This window comes from Ailuropoda melanoleuca, chromosome 3, assembly GCF_002007445.2.
Source record: "Ailuropoda melanoleuca isolate Jingjing chromosome 3, ASM200744v2, whole genome shotgun sequence".
NCBI lineage: Eukaryota > Metazoa > Chordata > Mammalia > Carnivora > Ursidae > Ailuropoda > Ailuropoda melanoleuca.
The window spans coordinates 29333404-29346423 of record NC_048220.1 but is presented as its reverse complement, the minus strand read 5'-3'; the positions used below and the strand labels follow the sequence as shown (position 1 = coordinate 29346423).

At 40.8% G+C, this 13020-nt stretch overlaps 1 protein-coding gene across 6 annotated transcripts in view; it reads left to right on the top strand.

Annotated features, from left to right (window-relative positions):
- DIAPH1 (diaphanous related formin 1) overlaps positions 1-13020 on the top strand; it is a 92290-nt gene that overhangs the window by 20900 nt on the left and 58370 nt on the right. For 3 of the 6 annotated variants that reach the window (XM_034656165.1, XM_034656164.1, XM_034656168.1), the window contains 7 exons: positions 5290-5316; positions 6280-6435; positions 9126-9227; positions 9565-9695; positions 9887-9973; positions 10697-10760; positions 11929-12068. In XM_034656165.1, the coding sequence (XP_034512056.1) occupies positions 5290-5316; positions 6280-6435; positions 9126-9227; positions 9565-9695; positions 9887-9973; positions 10697-10760; positions 11929-12068 (707 nt within the window). The remainder of the gene's footprint in view (positions 1-5289; positions 5317-6279; positions 6436-9125; positions 9228-9564; positions 9696-9886; positions 9974-10696; positions 10761-11928; positions 12069-13020) is intronic. The other 3 variants (XM_034656169.1, XM_034656166.1, XM_034656167.1) reach the window with 1 other exon arrangement.

Sequence of the window (13020 nt, the reverse complement as noted above, 5' to 3'; positions counted from 1 at the left end):
AAGATTTCAATATGTAATAAATATATAAGTATTAATGAGATGTTTTATATTTTGTTTTTAATACTAAGTTGTTGGACTCCAGTATATATTTTACATTTATAGCACATCTCAATTTATATGCTAAATTTTCATTAAAAAGTAGTTGAGGTATATTTAAAGATTTTATTTATTTTAAAGAGAACTCGAGTGCATGGGGGTGAAGGGGTTGGGTGAGGAGTAGAGGAGGGGCAGAGGCAGAGGAGGAGAAGGATGCAGACTCCACACTGAGCATAGAGCCCTACGTGGTGTTCCATCTGACAGCCCTGAGATCGTGCCCTGAGCCGGAACCGACTGAGCCGCCCCAAGTTGAAGCATATTTAGACTTCATAACATGTACAGGTGAAAGTAGATTCACATACCCAGGGTATTCCAAACATACTTAAGTTTAACAATAATAACAATGTATTAATTTTTAAATTTCAATTTATTTAAAATTAAATGCAATTTGGGGTGCCTGGGTGGCTTAGTTGGTTAAGCGTCCAACTCTTGATTTCTGCTCAGGTCCTGATCCCAGGGTCCTGGCCCCACTTGACGTAGGGCCTTCTCCCTCTGGTTCTGCCCCTTCACCCGAGTTTGTGTGCTTGCGTGCTCTCTCTCTCTCTCTGAAATAAATTAATTAAAAAAATAAATAAGATTGAGTAGTTTAAAATTCTTCCTGAGAGTAGCGACATTAAAAGTGTTCAATTATTATTCATGCCTGGTAGCTACCATATTGGACTGCAGAACCAGTGTGATCTATGTGGCCACTGTCGGGAGTTTTAGGTCATTTTACATTTCCCTAGAGAAGAGTCTGCCAGTTTTCTGCCTCAAGGGTAATGGCCATCCAGGCTGCTGGGGTTCTCACAAACTGTATGGGGGAAGTTGCTAGGTGTCTCAGTAGATACTATCCATAGATTTTGTTAAAGGATTCCTACCCACAGCTGTGCCTGGCATTTCCCAGTTCAGAGATCCTTTCTTACCTTCTTGTAAGAATAAACTTGCAGATTTCTGCTAGAGTAAGGGACGGTACTCTCTCAGTCAGTACTCTCTCAATCGTATGGGCCAGGAGGAGGGCTGCAGGAGTGGGGAGTGGAAGGATCTACAGACCGAACTGCTTCTTAAACAGCTTCCAGCCAGTTCCTCTTATTCTTAGGCTCCTCCTCCTTCCAACCCCCATTTCCATTGGTACCTCATGCTTCTAATTCTTGAGCTTTTTGAGAACCTTTAAAAATAATTACAATTGGTTATTGTCTTTTCCTACTTCTGGTTTAGGACTCAGAATTCTTAGGTCTTTTGGATTTACCACCAGTCTCTATTTCCCAGCTTCAAAATTTGGTTGCAGTTGTGCTTTTCTTGTTCTTCCCAAGCTTACGGGCTCCTTCCTTCCATCATTGTTTTCTTTCCAAAAAATCTTTTTCTGTAGCTCTAGAAGGGTTTCAAGAGGGGAAGAAATGAGGTGCTTTGTTCAGTCTACTGTCTTTCATCTAGTAGTTCCTATTAATCTGTATTCATGAGCAGATTTTGATATTTTAAAAAGATTTCATTTAGTATCTATGCTTCTTTCAGTATCTGTATTTATAATTCAGGGTTTTAGAGGAAGACTCAGTAGGAGGGACAGGAAGATGAAGTATTTAGTGCCAACAGGTTAGGAGAGGAAGGGTTTGGTTTGGAACCAGAAGAGAATTGACAGCAGGCAAGGAGAATGGTGAGAGTAGAAGCATTAAGAGACAGGTGATTAGAGAACTTAATGACAAAAGCTTGGGCATCTGAGGTGTAAGGCACAAATACAGCTCCAGTAGCATTTATCTTCCTGGATCCCACTATTTTTAGTCATTTATACTTTTTTATGATCTGGGAATTCTTGTTCTTTATCTCAGAATCCACAGCACAACTAAGGATATAATTAAAACACTGAGTAAAGCTTACTGTTTGCAAGCACAGTATACAGAGGATCTATAAGAAACACACATAATAGTAAGTAAACAATACACCCTCGGTACACTCTAGCAGCAGGTTACATTTCAGTAATTGAATTGAGCTTGCTCTTGGGGTGTTCTGTTGGGTTCTGAAACAGAATTTTCCGTATAGGGTGTTTCGCTTTGCTGGTAGTTGCTGCCCTCTGTTGGACATTTTTGGAAAGTGCAACTTTGATCCTGCATGCATCGTTTTTTGCTGTCCTTACTCAAACTGAGCGCTAAAGTGTGGATAGTTTTTTTTTAAGTAATTAAATCTGTTTTTAATAATGTACCAAGGAAAGCAAGGGAATGTGGTATCTTTCTTCATATGAAAAGATATATTCACTTTTGTTTCTAAAGGCAAGAGTCAGTGGGCATTAAATGGGAACAAGGCAGAAGAATTTAGGGAATGTAAAGATTTTAGGCTTTGGAATCTGGAGACTAGAGTTCATACCCAGCTTGTTCCTGATCATGTGACTTCAGTGATTGACTCTACCTGTCTGGGCTTCAGTTTTTTTCATTGATAAAATGAATTGATTTCAGAGCTTTTTCAGGGGTTGGCATTTTAGGAAAGCAGCTCCAGATTGTGGTATCTGTTCATAGGAAAATAATGACTATGTCTCAGGCTCTGCCCTGAAGGAACTTAGTCTGGAAAGGAGTAGAAGAGGCAGACAGTCAAGAGATGACTGTAATCCACAACTAGTGCTTCGAGACAGACAAGTACCTATTACTGTGGAAACATAAGTAGAGGTACTTGTCCAATTAGAGTTGGTATCATCCTGCAGGGCCTGTTGGAGTTAGCCTTGAAAGCGCAGTCTAGACGGAGGGAAGGAGCAGCTTAGGGAAAGTCTGGGGTGGTGACACAGCATGACCTGTTTGTGGACCTGCAACTGGTTCAGGATGCCCAGAAGATAGAGTTTGAGGTAGAGGGTTTGTGACAGTTGGGAGCCACTGAAATGTTTTAAATGAGGAAATACCGTGGACAATGTAGCATTTTAGAAGGATTAGCCTTCGAGACAGTATGGAGAATGGATTGGTATAGGGTAGACAGAACTGGAGGCAGGGAGATCAGTTAAGAAGCTTTTTGCAGTAACTCAATCAGGAGATAATAATGGCAAAGCTTACATAGTGGTGGTAGTAGGAAGGAACAGAAGAGAAATGAAACTCTGTAGGCAGAAGGAACCAGTTGCTGGTTTCCTTTTCTTTAACCCAGCCTGCAGCTGTGAGCAATGCAACTGGCACTGATTCATAGCCCCAAGTTCTGTTACCTATGTTATATCCATCCCAGAATTGTTAGGGTTGTTGCTTGGTTCTAAATGAACATTTTGAGTCTGAAGGACAAATTTCTGGAAGCAGTTGCTCTAGGTGCACATAAGTTTAACCGTGGCAGTGGTTAAGTTGTACATATTCATCCTTTTTTTTTTTTTTTTAAGAGTTTATTTATTTATTGGACAGAGATAGAGACAGCCAGCGAGAGAGGGAACACAAGCAGGGGGAGTGGGAGAGGAAGAAGCAGGCTCACAGCAGAGGAGCCTGATGGGGCTCGATCCCGTAACGCCGGGATCACGCCCTGAGCCGAAGGCAGACGCTTAACCGCTGTACCACCCAGGCGCCCCCATATTCATCCTTTTTGTAGCTTGTTTCCCCTGAGTGCCAGGTGACTAAGGGTGGTGACGAAAGGAACTGTTGATCTCCTTCGGGGTTGCTCTCTGCTTCACCATCCTTTTGCCTTCGGTCCAAGTAAGGAGCACACACGAAGTAACTATAAATTCTGTGCTGAGGACGGTTCTTATAGCTTCAGGTTTGTGATAGCCCTCAGTCAGTGGAAGCTTGACCTCCTCTGGACCATGGAGGGAAAAGTCACAATTTAACCGGATGTAACCAAAATCTGACATGGATCATGAACATAATGGTAGAGATTTTTCTTGTCCATAGAAAGGTTAGTAAAATAGCTTTGTGCCAGGGTCATAGCTAGTTTTTCATTAGTTGAGGAAGGTTAGTCAAGAGGCATTTACTATATATACACTCTTTTTTTTTTTTTTAAGATTTTATTTATTTATTTATTTAATAGAGATAGAGACAGCCAGCAAAAGAGGGAACATAAGCAGGGGGAGTGGGAGGAGAAGAAGCAGGCTCCCAGCGGAGGAGCCTGATGTGGGGCTCGATCCCAGGACTCTAGGATCACGCCCTGAGCCGAAGGCAGACTCTGGATGACTGAGCCACCCAGGCGCCCTTACTATATATACTCTTGTAAAAACATTAAGAAAAAGAAATATGGTTTAAAATTAAGTATTAGGACAAAGAATTCCTACTTTACCACCCCTGCTTGTTTTTTTTTTAGTACAGTGTGTATATGGAAGAGAACAAAAAACATAGAATTATTAAGCCAAACACCCATGTAACCATAATCTGTGTCAAGGAATAAAATATTGTGAGCCCCTCAGAAGCCCTCTTGACCCCTTCTGCAGTCACACCTTGTCCCCTCACCCCAACTAAGCACGGTTTTGACATTTGTGATAATCATTCCATTTGTAATTTCACGTCCTAAATAATATAGTTGACATGTTTTTAAACTGAATATAAAGGAAATAACGTGTTTGGTTTTAATGTTTGTTAGTAGCTCTAAGTTCACTTAATTTCTCTGTGTAATTGTTCCCCACTGTTCATGGTACCAGGTTATCCATTCTACTCTTGATGGCCCTTTGGATTGTTCTCTGTTTTAGATATCATTACAGTTTTGCTGCAAACATTCTTGTTACACACATCCTGGTACATACATGCAAGTTTCTGCAGGGTGGATTTATAGAAATTGATGTGTTGAGTTGTATATGTGCATATTTAACTTTACTAGATAATGCCATGCTGTTTTCCAAAGCGGCCATAGCAATTTCCGTTACCGCTGACAGTGTTTGAGAGCTCCTGCTGCTCTCCAGCCAGACAGACATGAAAATGTTTGCCGTTCATGAGAGTGTGAAGTGATCTCTCGAAGTGGTTTTAGTTTGCATTTCCTTGTTTACTTATGAAGTTGAGCATGTTTCATGTGCATATTGGTCATCAGATTTAGAGTCTTTGCAGTTCTGTACTTGTTTTCCCCACCAAAGAGTCCTGTGTTAGTGACCTTAAAACTCCCTTCATGCCCCTTTCATAAGCGAATGTGCTAAGGAATAGTTTGCTGAAATCTTTAGCTTATAGAAAGTAGCTTAGATCCTTTCAACTTATTCTCTGCCCCCCCAAACCCATCTGGCGTTGGGGAGATTCCCTGGAATTTCACTGATCTATCTTCTTTTTCTTTTCCCTCCATTTTCCTGTTTCCTAGACTCTGAAGCGGCTCATGGCAGATGAGGTAAGGAAATTTTGTTCTGCATGTGCATGTTCTAGCTCATTTCCTCCACTGTGATACGTACCAGTTGTCATAACTTTGACTTTCTATAACTTGAAATGGTGATACTGGTTCTATTCTCAGAACCTCCCAAAGCTTTTTCCTAACTCTTTGCTCTGTGTTTGGCCCATTGCATGCATTCCCCTGGGACACTCATTGGCTTCCAAGGGTAGGCACGTTCTTTAAACTCATAGCTGACTTGCAGTCTGAATGCTACTTCCATCACTTGAAGTCCCACAGTGCTTGAAGATACTGTTATTTTCAAACAGGTGGAGCTAACAAGCTTCAGCTTATTGGTGGCTCTTTGGTTTGAGCATCTGTACTTGAGGTTTGGGGAGTGGTTCACGAGTCTTTGGTTGGCAGAGGCAGCTACCCCTGAAGTACGCTGTATTCTTTGCAAAGGGGATTTTGAAGACTGTATATTGAACTTTTGCTGCCTCCATGACACAGGGGCTTTGGAGTGTACAGAAGAAAGAAAAAGTAATGGTTCCTGGTTTTAAGGGATTTACTTCTTTATTCCTTATGACTTAAACCTACTAAAATCTGTGGTCATACCTCGGGAAGGGAGGGATCCTCTGAGGGAAATAAATGGCATTTTACTGAGCTAACTCTATACATGAGGTGTTTTCAGTTCTGTATTGCTGGAGGGCTTAGAAATGGCAGGAGAGCTCAAGAACAAGGTGTGCTCTTTGTAGAGAGGTTTCAAATCTTAATACTTCAGTCCTCTTATCTTTGGATGAAGATGAGAGTACAGAGTCAGTATACTAAATTAGATAAGAGATTTCTTGTTTTCATGTCAGAAGAATATTGAAGTGCCCACAAACCAGAGGAGCCATGCATGTATAAGAAGTTAGAGAGTTGGCTACTTCATGTGTGGTTTGTTGTGTAAATGAAAATAGATCACTAATACTTTTTTCTCTTTCTCAGCTGGAGAGATTTACCAGCATGAGAATTAAGAAGGAGAAGGAAAAGCCCAATTCTGCTCATAGAAATTCTTCTGCATCATACGGGGATGACCCCACAGCACAGTCATTGCAAGATGTTTCAGATGAGCAAGTTCTAGTACTCTTTGAACAGATGCTGGTAAGTTTCCCACCCCGAAACATTACTTTTTTTCTGAAAATGCATTTGTGGGCATGGCGGGCACTCTTTTGGGCATGATCCCCCTTAATTAGCCCTTAATTACAAAGAATTTCAGGTTAAACAGAGAACTTCTTAATCCTATTAACAAAGGGACTAAATATACAAGCACCAGTCCGTAAGACGGGAATCGATGAGTTAGGCTTGGACATAACTAATCAATGCCCACCTTGTTAATGTCCTTCTGCACAGCAATATGTTAGCCACAGAGACCTAAGGCAGGTGGACCAGCTCATGTGGTAGTATGGAGACCACCTTTGGGTTAGCCAGGGTAGATAAAGTTTTAAAGCATTCGCAATCAATTTTATACGAAAGGAGACTAAGGCATGGAAAGGCATCATTTGCCCAAGGTCTTCTCTTTAGTGGTGAATCTGGAAAGAGAATTCTGATGCTATAATTCCTAGAATACCTTTAAAGATTGTGGCTGAGGTCAGTTGAGTAATGAAGTACACAGGGATGTGATTTCATTTCCTGTCCTCCGTGAAGGACACTGAGTGAGCAGGACACTCAGCAAATGTGCAGTAGTGCAAATAGGCCTTGGAAAGTTTTTGAGTACATGGTTCTGAGGTTTCCAAAGACCTCTATATTGCCTGGATAGACGATTTCAGATTCAAACAGAAACTAGCAGCAGGCCTAACTTAATTAAAAGCATGGGCTTAAAATTATTATTATTTTTTTAAGATTTTATTTATTTATTTGACAGAGACAGCCAGTGAGAGAGGGAACACAAGCAGGGGGAGTGGGAGAGGAAGAAGCAGGCTCCCAGTGGAGAAGCCTGATGTGGGGCTCGATCCCAGAACGCTGGGATCACGACTGAGCTGAAGGCAGACGCTTAACGACTGCGCCACCCAGACGCCCCTCAGCATGGGCTTAAAATTCTTCTTTTTTTTTTTTTAAAGATTTTATTTATTTATTCGACAGAGGTAGAGACAGCCAGCGAAAGAGGGAACACAAGCAGGGGGGAGTGGGAGAGGAAGAAGCAGGCTCATAGCAGTAGAGCCTGATGTGGGTCGATCCCATAACACCAGGATCACGCCCTGAGCCGAAGGCAGACGCTTAACCGCTGTGCCACCCAGGCGCCCCGGGCTTAAAATTCTTAACACTGGGCCTGGTATATAATAAACACTCAGCCAGGTATATAATAAACACTCAGCCAGTACTATTATTCTTTTTCACTACAGCTTTCAGTTTGTCTCTCAATCCAAGTGCTGTAAGAGCCTAAGACCATCTCTTGGGCTTGGATTGCAAATGTACATGTCTTCAGGGCCGTGGACACAGTGAGAATAAGTTAGGCCAGAGAGCAGATGATGAAAAGGAGAAGAGACTGTGGTCAAATGCAGGACTTCGGGCGTTTCTATTAGGAAGGCCAGCCACAATTCAGTGCCAGTAGCTTTTTTGCACTCCAGTTGGAAATACCCAGTAGTGCCAGGTATTTCTGTTTTTCTAAAGAAGCCAGAAAGCTTCAATCCTTGAAAAACAGTAATTGTTTAATAGTATCAACTATTATAGACGGCATTCAGATTTCACCAGTTGGGTCATTTTTTAAAAAACTGTTAATTCAATTCACAATTCCAGATAAGGTCCCTTGTACTAATGTTCTTTTAAGTTTTATTTCATCACAGGTTTTTGTCCCTCTCTTTTAAACTTGCTATCACTATAAAAAATTGGTGGAGGAAACTGACCTGTAGAATCATTCACAATCTGAAATTTGATGATTGCATCCCATGATGCTAGAAATCTGTATTTTTATATAAAGTCTTTGAAATTTAAAATGTTGAGCTAGTCAAGCAAAACGTACCATGTCTTTGGGTCTCATTCAACCTGTAGGCCCCCACTTTGCAACTTCTGTGTTCACTTTATCTGTAAAAGGAGAAAAAGCACCAGGAATTGGTCAGAAAAAACATCACATTAGTTTTATTATTTGGGGGCAGTGTTCCCCCCCCCCCTTACAGACACAGACACAGAGAGAGAAAATGGAATGTATCCATTTTCTCTCTACCCTTTCCCCATTTCAAATAATATTTCGGACTCGTTGGGTTAAACTTGTGCTCACTGAGGCAGTGGGCTCAGACACATGGTTGTACATGTAATAGGCTCAAGGGGAGCCTTTTCCTCAGTACTGTATCCAAGTTACATCTGTTGAGGGGCTTTATCACAGGGTTTCTAGTTCTTTCTTCACGGGAAAAGAGTTTATACAAGGACTGAGTTAACCAGTGGTAACGGGTGTTGACACCCTAGAGTGGTGCAGATCCTGCGGGTTTGGATGATGCTGGTAGTCCAGAAGAGATTTTTAAGATCATCCCAAGTACAAAAAACGTTATGTGTGCTTTCGTTTCAATAAAAAAAATAAATTTTTCATGTAGCTTAAGAGTATGTTTTTGTTAAGAAAAAAATTGTATTTAAAAGTGTCTGTAGGAATTTATGCTAAAATATTAACCATTAACATCCCTGAGGAATTTTCATAATCTGTAATAGCTTAAATCTCAAGGAATCAGGAAAACTTACTGATTCAGTAAGCATTTAACATGTTTAACTCTTGACTAAGTATACTAAATATTAAACACTGAAAACTTGTAAGGAATTTGATGCAGTTTTGTTTTTTTCCTTTTTTTTTTTTCTCCTCCCTCTACTAGCTGGATATGAACCTGAACGAGGAGAAACAGCAACCTTTGAGGGAGAAGGACATTATCATCAAGAGGGAGATGGTGTCCCAATACCTGCACACCTCTAAGGCTGTGAGTCCTGGGGCAGGTGCCCATGACATGGGAGATGCTGCCCTTATCTTGGACCTGTTTGTTTTACCAGTTTTATAGAACATTTTATGTCTACATAACTCTTACTTTATTCTGTCATATAAGCCTACTCATGTTTTACTCTCATTCGAGTTACTGTTATTAACATACTTTTTGCCTGATTCAGTCTTCATGAAGTGTGTGTGGGGAATGGGATGGAAAATTCTGAGTCTCACAGAGTTTGGTGCTATGTATGATGTGTGTCTGCCTTGATATTCAGAAGGTAATGACTAATGCTAGTCCAATTTATGACTGGGTCTGTCCCTATGCTCCCGTTTAGGGCATGAGCCAGAAGGAGAGCTCTAGGTCTGCCATGATGTACATTCAAGAGTTGAGGTCAGGCTTGCGGGATATGCCTCTGCTTACCTGCCTGGAGTCTCTTCGTGTCTCCCTCAACAACAACCCTGTCAGGTGAGGATTCTGAGGTGGTAACAAGAGCGAGAGCCCCAGGTTAGGATTTACTGGTGGATATTGAAGATCAGAGGAGCCAGGATGTATGAGAGTTCTGGATTGGGAGTAAACTGTTGGCAGGGTGGAATTTGGGTGAATAAATATTGATTGATTTGACTTGATATTGTATGGTCTCTGTTGATTCCTTACAGCTGGGTGCAAACATTTGGTGCTGAGGGCCTGGCCTCTTTATTGGACATTCTTAAACGACTCCATGATGAGAAAGAGGAGACTCCTGGGTGAGGACTTCCAACTTTTGACATCTTCCTGGGGGAGGGTAGTTTGCTGTTTGCTGTATAGGAGAAAATGGCACTAAAATGAGAAATTGTGGACTAGGAGAATATGCTGTTAGTTGAGAACAGGGTTTGTCTTCAGGCAAACTAGAGGATGAATGATGATTACAGATATAGCAAAGGAAAAAGGAGCACAGTGGATAACACAGGCTGTGAACCACATAAGATTGTGGCTCTCCCTGCATAGGTTCTTACCCAATCTGGAGTGGGGTCAGCGTTCATTCAGAGCTCCCGTGGGACCCTTTCTGGGTTATAGCCCATTCAAAAGTCTTATAATATGCTTATTGGGATCTTTTCCAAAACAAAGCATAGGGCCTCTACCTCCTGAATGGACAAGCTTGAAACCTTTGACGTAGTGAGGCAAGCAGTAATAGATGGGATGTTATCCTGATCAGATTTAGCACTTAGAAGCCTAGAGGGAGTTAAACAGAAGATTTTAATGTAATACTAAATTCTTGGATTGCGAAAAGATTAACCAGAGGTCTGATGGTGGCAGTTCCTCTCAGCTACCTGTTTTTGCTAGTGTTTCAGGGCAAATTGCTATGTGCTAGAATTTGCTCACCTACTAGTTGGGGATGTTCCGAAGACCTGCGTTTAAAAGATTGAAAAGTCAAATGGGAGAAGGGTATACAATAAAGGGAATTCATGAAGCATGTCTTCTACACACAGAAGCTACGATAGCCGTAACAAGCATGAGATCATCCGTTGCTTGAAAGCGTTTATGAACAACAAGGTGAGGTTTTTCCCATTCTCATTGCAACCCTCAGCATGAGCCCTGTTCTCTTTTCTATTGGCAAACTCCAAAAAGGACCTAGGGATATGAAGTAGCTTTCCCTTTTAGTATTGCAACTTTTTGATGGCCACATACATGTTTCTATGGACCTTTTTTCCCAATTCTAATGTCTGTTTCAGAAGGTAGGCTTACTTTCCTTCCTCTTTTTATACTTTGTTTTGCTAATTCTTGAATTCCCTGATCTGTATTTATTATTTTTGGAAGATTTATTTTGTTTTCTGCTTATTTGTTTGTTTTCCATACTGTTCCTACTGTAGAATCAAACTATCTATCCTCCCTCCTTCCCTCCCTCTTTTCTTTCATTCGTTCTTTTCCTTCTTTCCTCCTTCCTTCCTTCCATTTAAACTCAGGGATCTCACAGCTGTTTGCTTCAGAGTGCAGATCTATCTTCCTCATTGTTTAATTTTGTTACAATTTACTTACTCCATTGGATGAGGGGGCATTTAAAAGAAATAAAAGAATCAAAGATTTTTATTCTTGAAGACCTAGAATTGTGTTGTATCTAATATAAAATTGTGTTGTATTTATACTCATCTCTATTTAGCTATGCTGGGAAGAGGTCTACCCCTGTATTAGCTTGCTATGGCTCCTGTAACAAAGTTCTACAAACTGTGTATTACACAACAGAAATTTATTGTCTCACAGTTCTTGGAGGCCCTAAATCCAAAATCAAGGTGCTGGTAGTATTGGGTCCTTCCGAGGGCTGTGAGGGAGAGTGTATGTTCCATGCCTCTCTCCTGGCTTCTGGTCGCTTGCTGTCAGTCTTTGGCATTCCGTGGCTTTTAGGTGTCTCACCCCAATGTCTGCCTTTGTGTTCACAAGGTGGTGTTCCTTTGTGTCTGTGTCGACATGTTTCCTTATTGTAGGGACAGCAGTCATATTGGATTAAGGGTCCAGCCTACTCTGGTATGACCTTGTTGTAACTTAACTAATCACATCTGCCAATGACCCTATTTCCAAGTAAAGTCATATTGTGAGGTATTGGGGCTTAGGACTTCAACATAAGAATTTAGGGGGGAACACCATTCAGCCCATAACCACTCCTAACTTTGTCCTTGGTTAGATGCTGTCATCGTTAAGCCTCCCTTCTCTGTTCTTATCCTACCAGTTTGGAATCAAGACCATGCTGGAAACAGAAGAAGGAATCCTGCTGCTGGTCAGAGCCATGGATCCAGCTGTTCCCAACATGATGATTGATGCGGCTAAGCTGCTTTCTGCTCTTTGTATCTTACCGCAGCCAGAGGACATGTATGTGACTGGGTTATAGCTCTTCTTCATTCTTTTTTTGACCACCTTCCCTAGTCTAGAGGAAAATTGAGTTGCTTGGGTGTCCTTTTTGTCTTAAACACTAGGTAAGACCAAGGCGTGAACACTGAATCTTAATGTTTAAGAAGGACTGTGAGGTGTTTGGCGCTGTGGTTATCAGAGGGGTAATCTGCAGGGTGTCTCCGAGAGCTCCATTAATGTCTGTATCACCTAGGACAAGGGTTGCTTTTACTTTTTTTTTTTTAATTCAGAAGTATCACAACTTTATTTTTTTAATTCAAACAATATAGAAACATACCGAGTAAAATTTAACAGCCTCGTCCCTTTAGTAAATCCTTTTCTGCAGAGGCAACCAGTTTTAATACTTTGGGTACAGTCTTAGAGATTTTTTTTTTTCCCCCTAGCACAGACAAATTGTATTTCCTGGATCCTAAGATACTTTCTGTCACTCCGAAAGATGTAATGTTAGAACTAAGGAAAGATGGCTTATGCCTATAAAACAAGTCACATGCACAGGATAGCTTTTTATTGCTGTGGAGTAGTTTGGTTTAATAAAAACTAAATCATACCATTCATTTCTTTTTGCCTTTTTTTTTTTTTTAATAGTTGATCTTGAATATCTTTCTTTGTCGGTACTTAAAGATCTACCTTATCTTTAGTGCTGTTTGGCATTCCATAGTATGTATGTCCCATAATTTATTTAAGTTTCCCCATTGCTAGACTTTTCAGGTAGACATTTTTTTTTTCTTAGCAGATTATGGCGCCCGCTCTAGGTGATCAGAAATTTTACTATTACAAATGATGCCATAATGAACATCTTTGTACATATATTCACGTTTTTTTTGTACAAATATTTCACATTTATGCATTTATGTTGGGTAGGTTTCTAGAAGTAAGCCAAATGTTATGTGCATTTAAAACTGGTACTGTTATC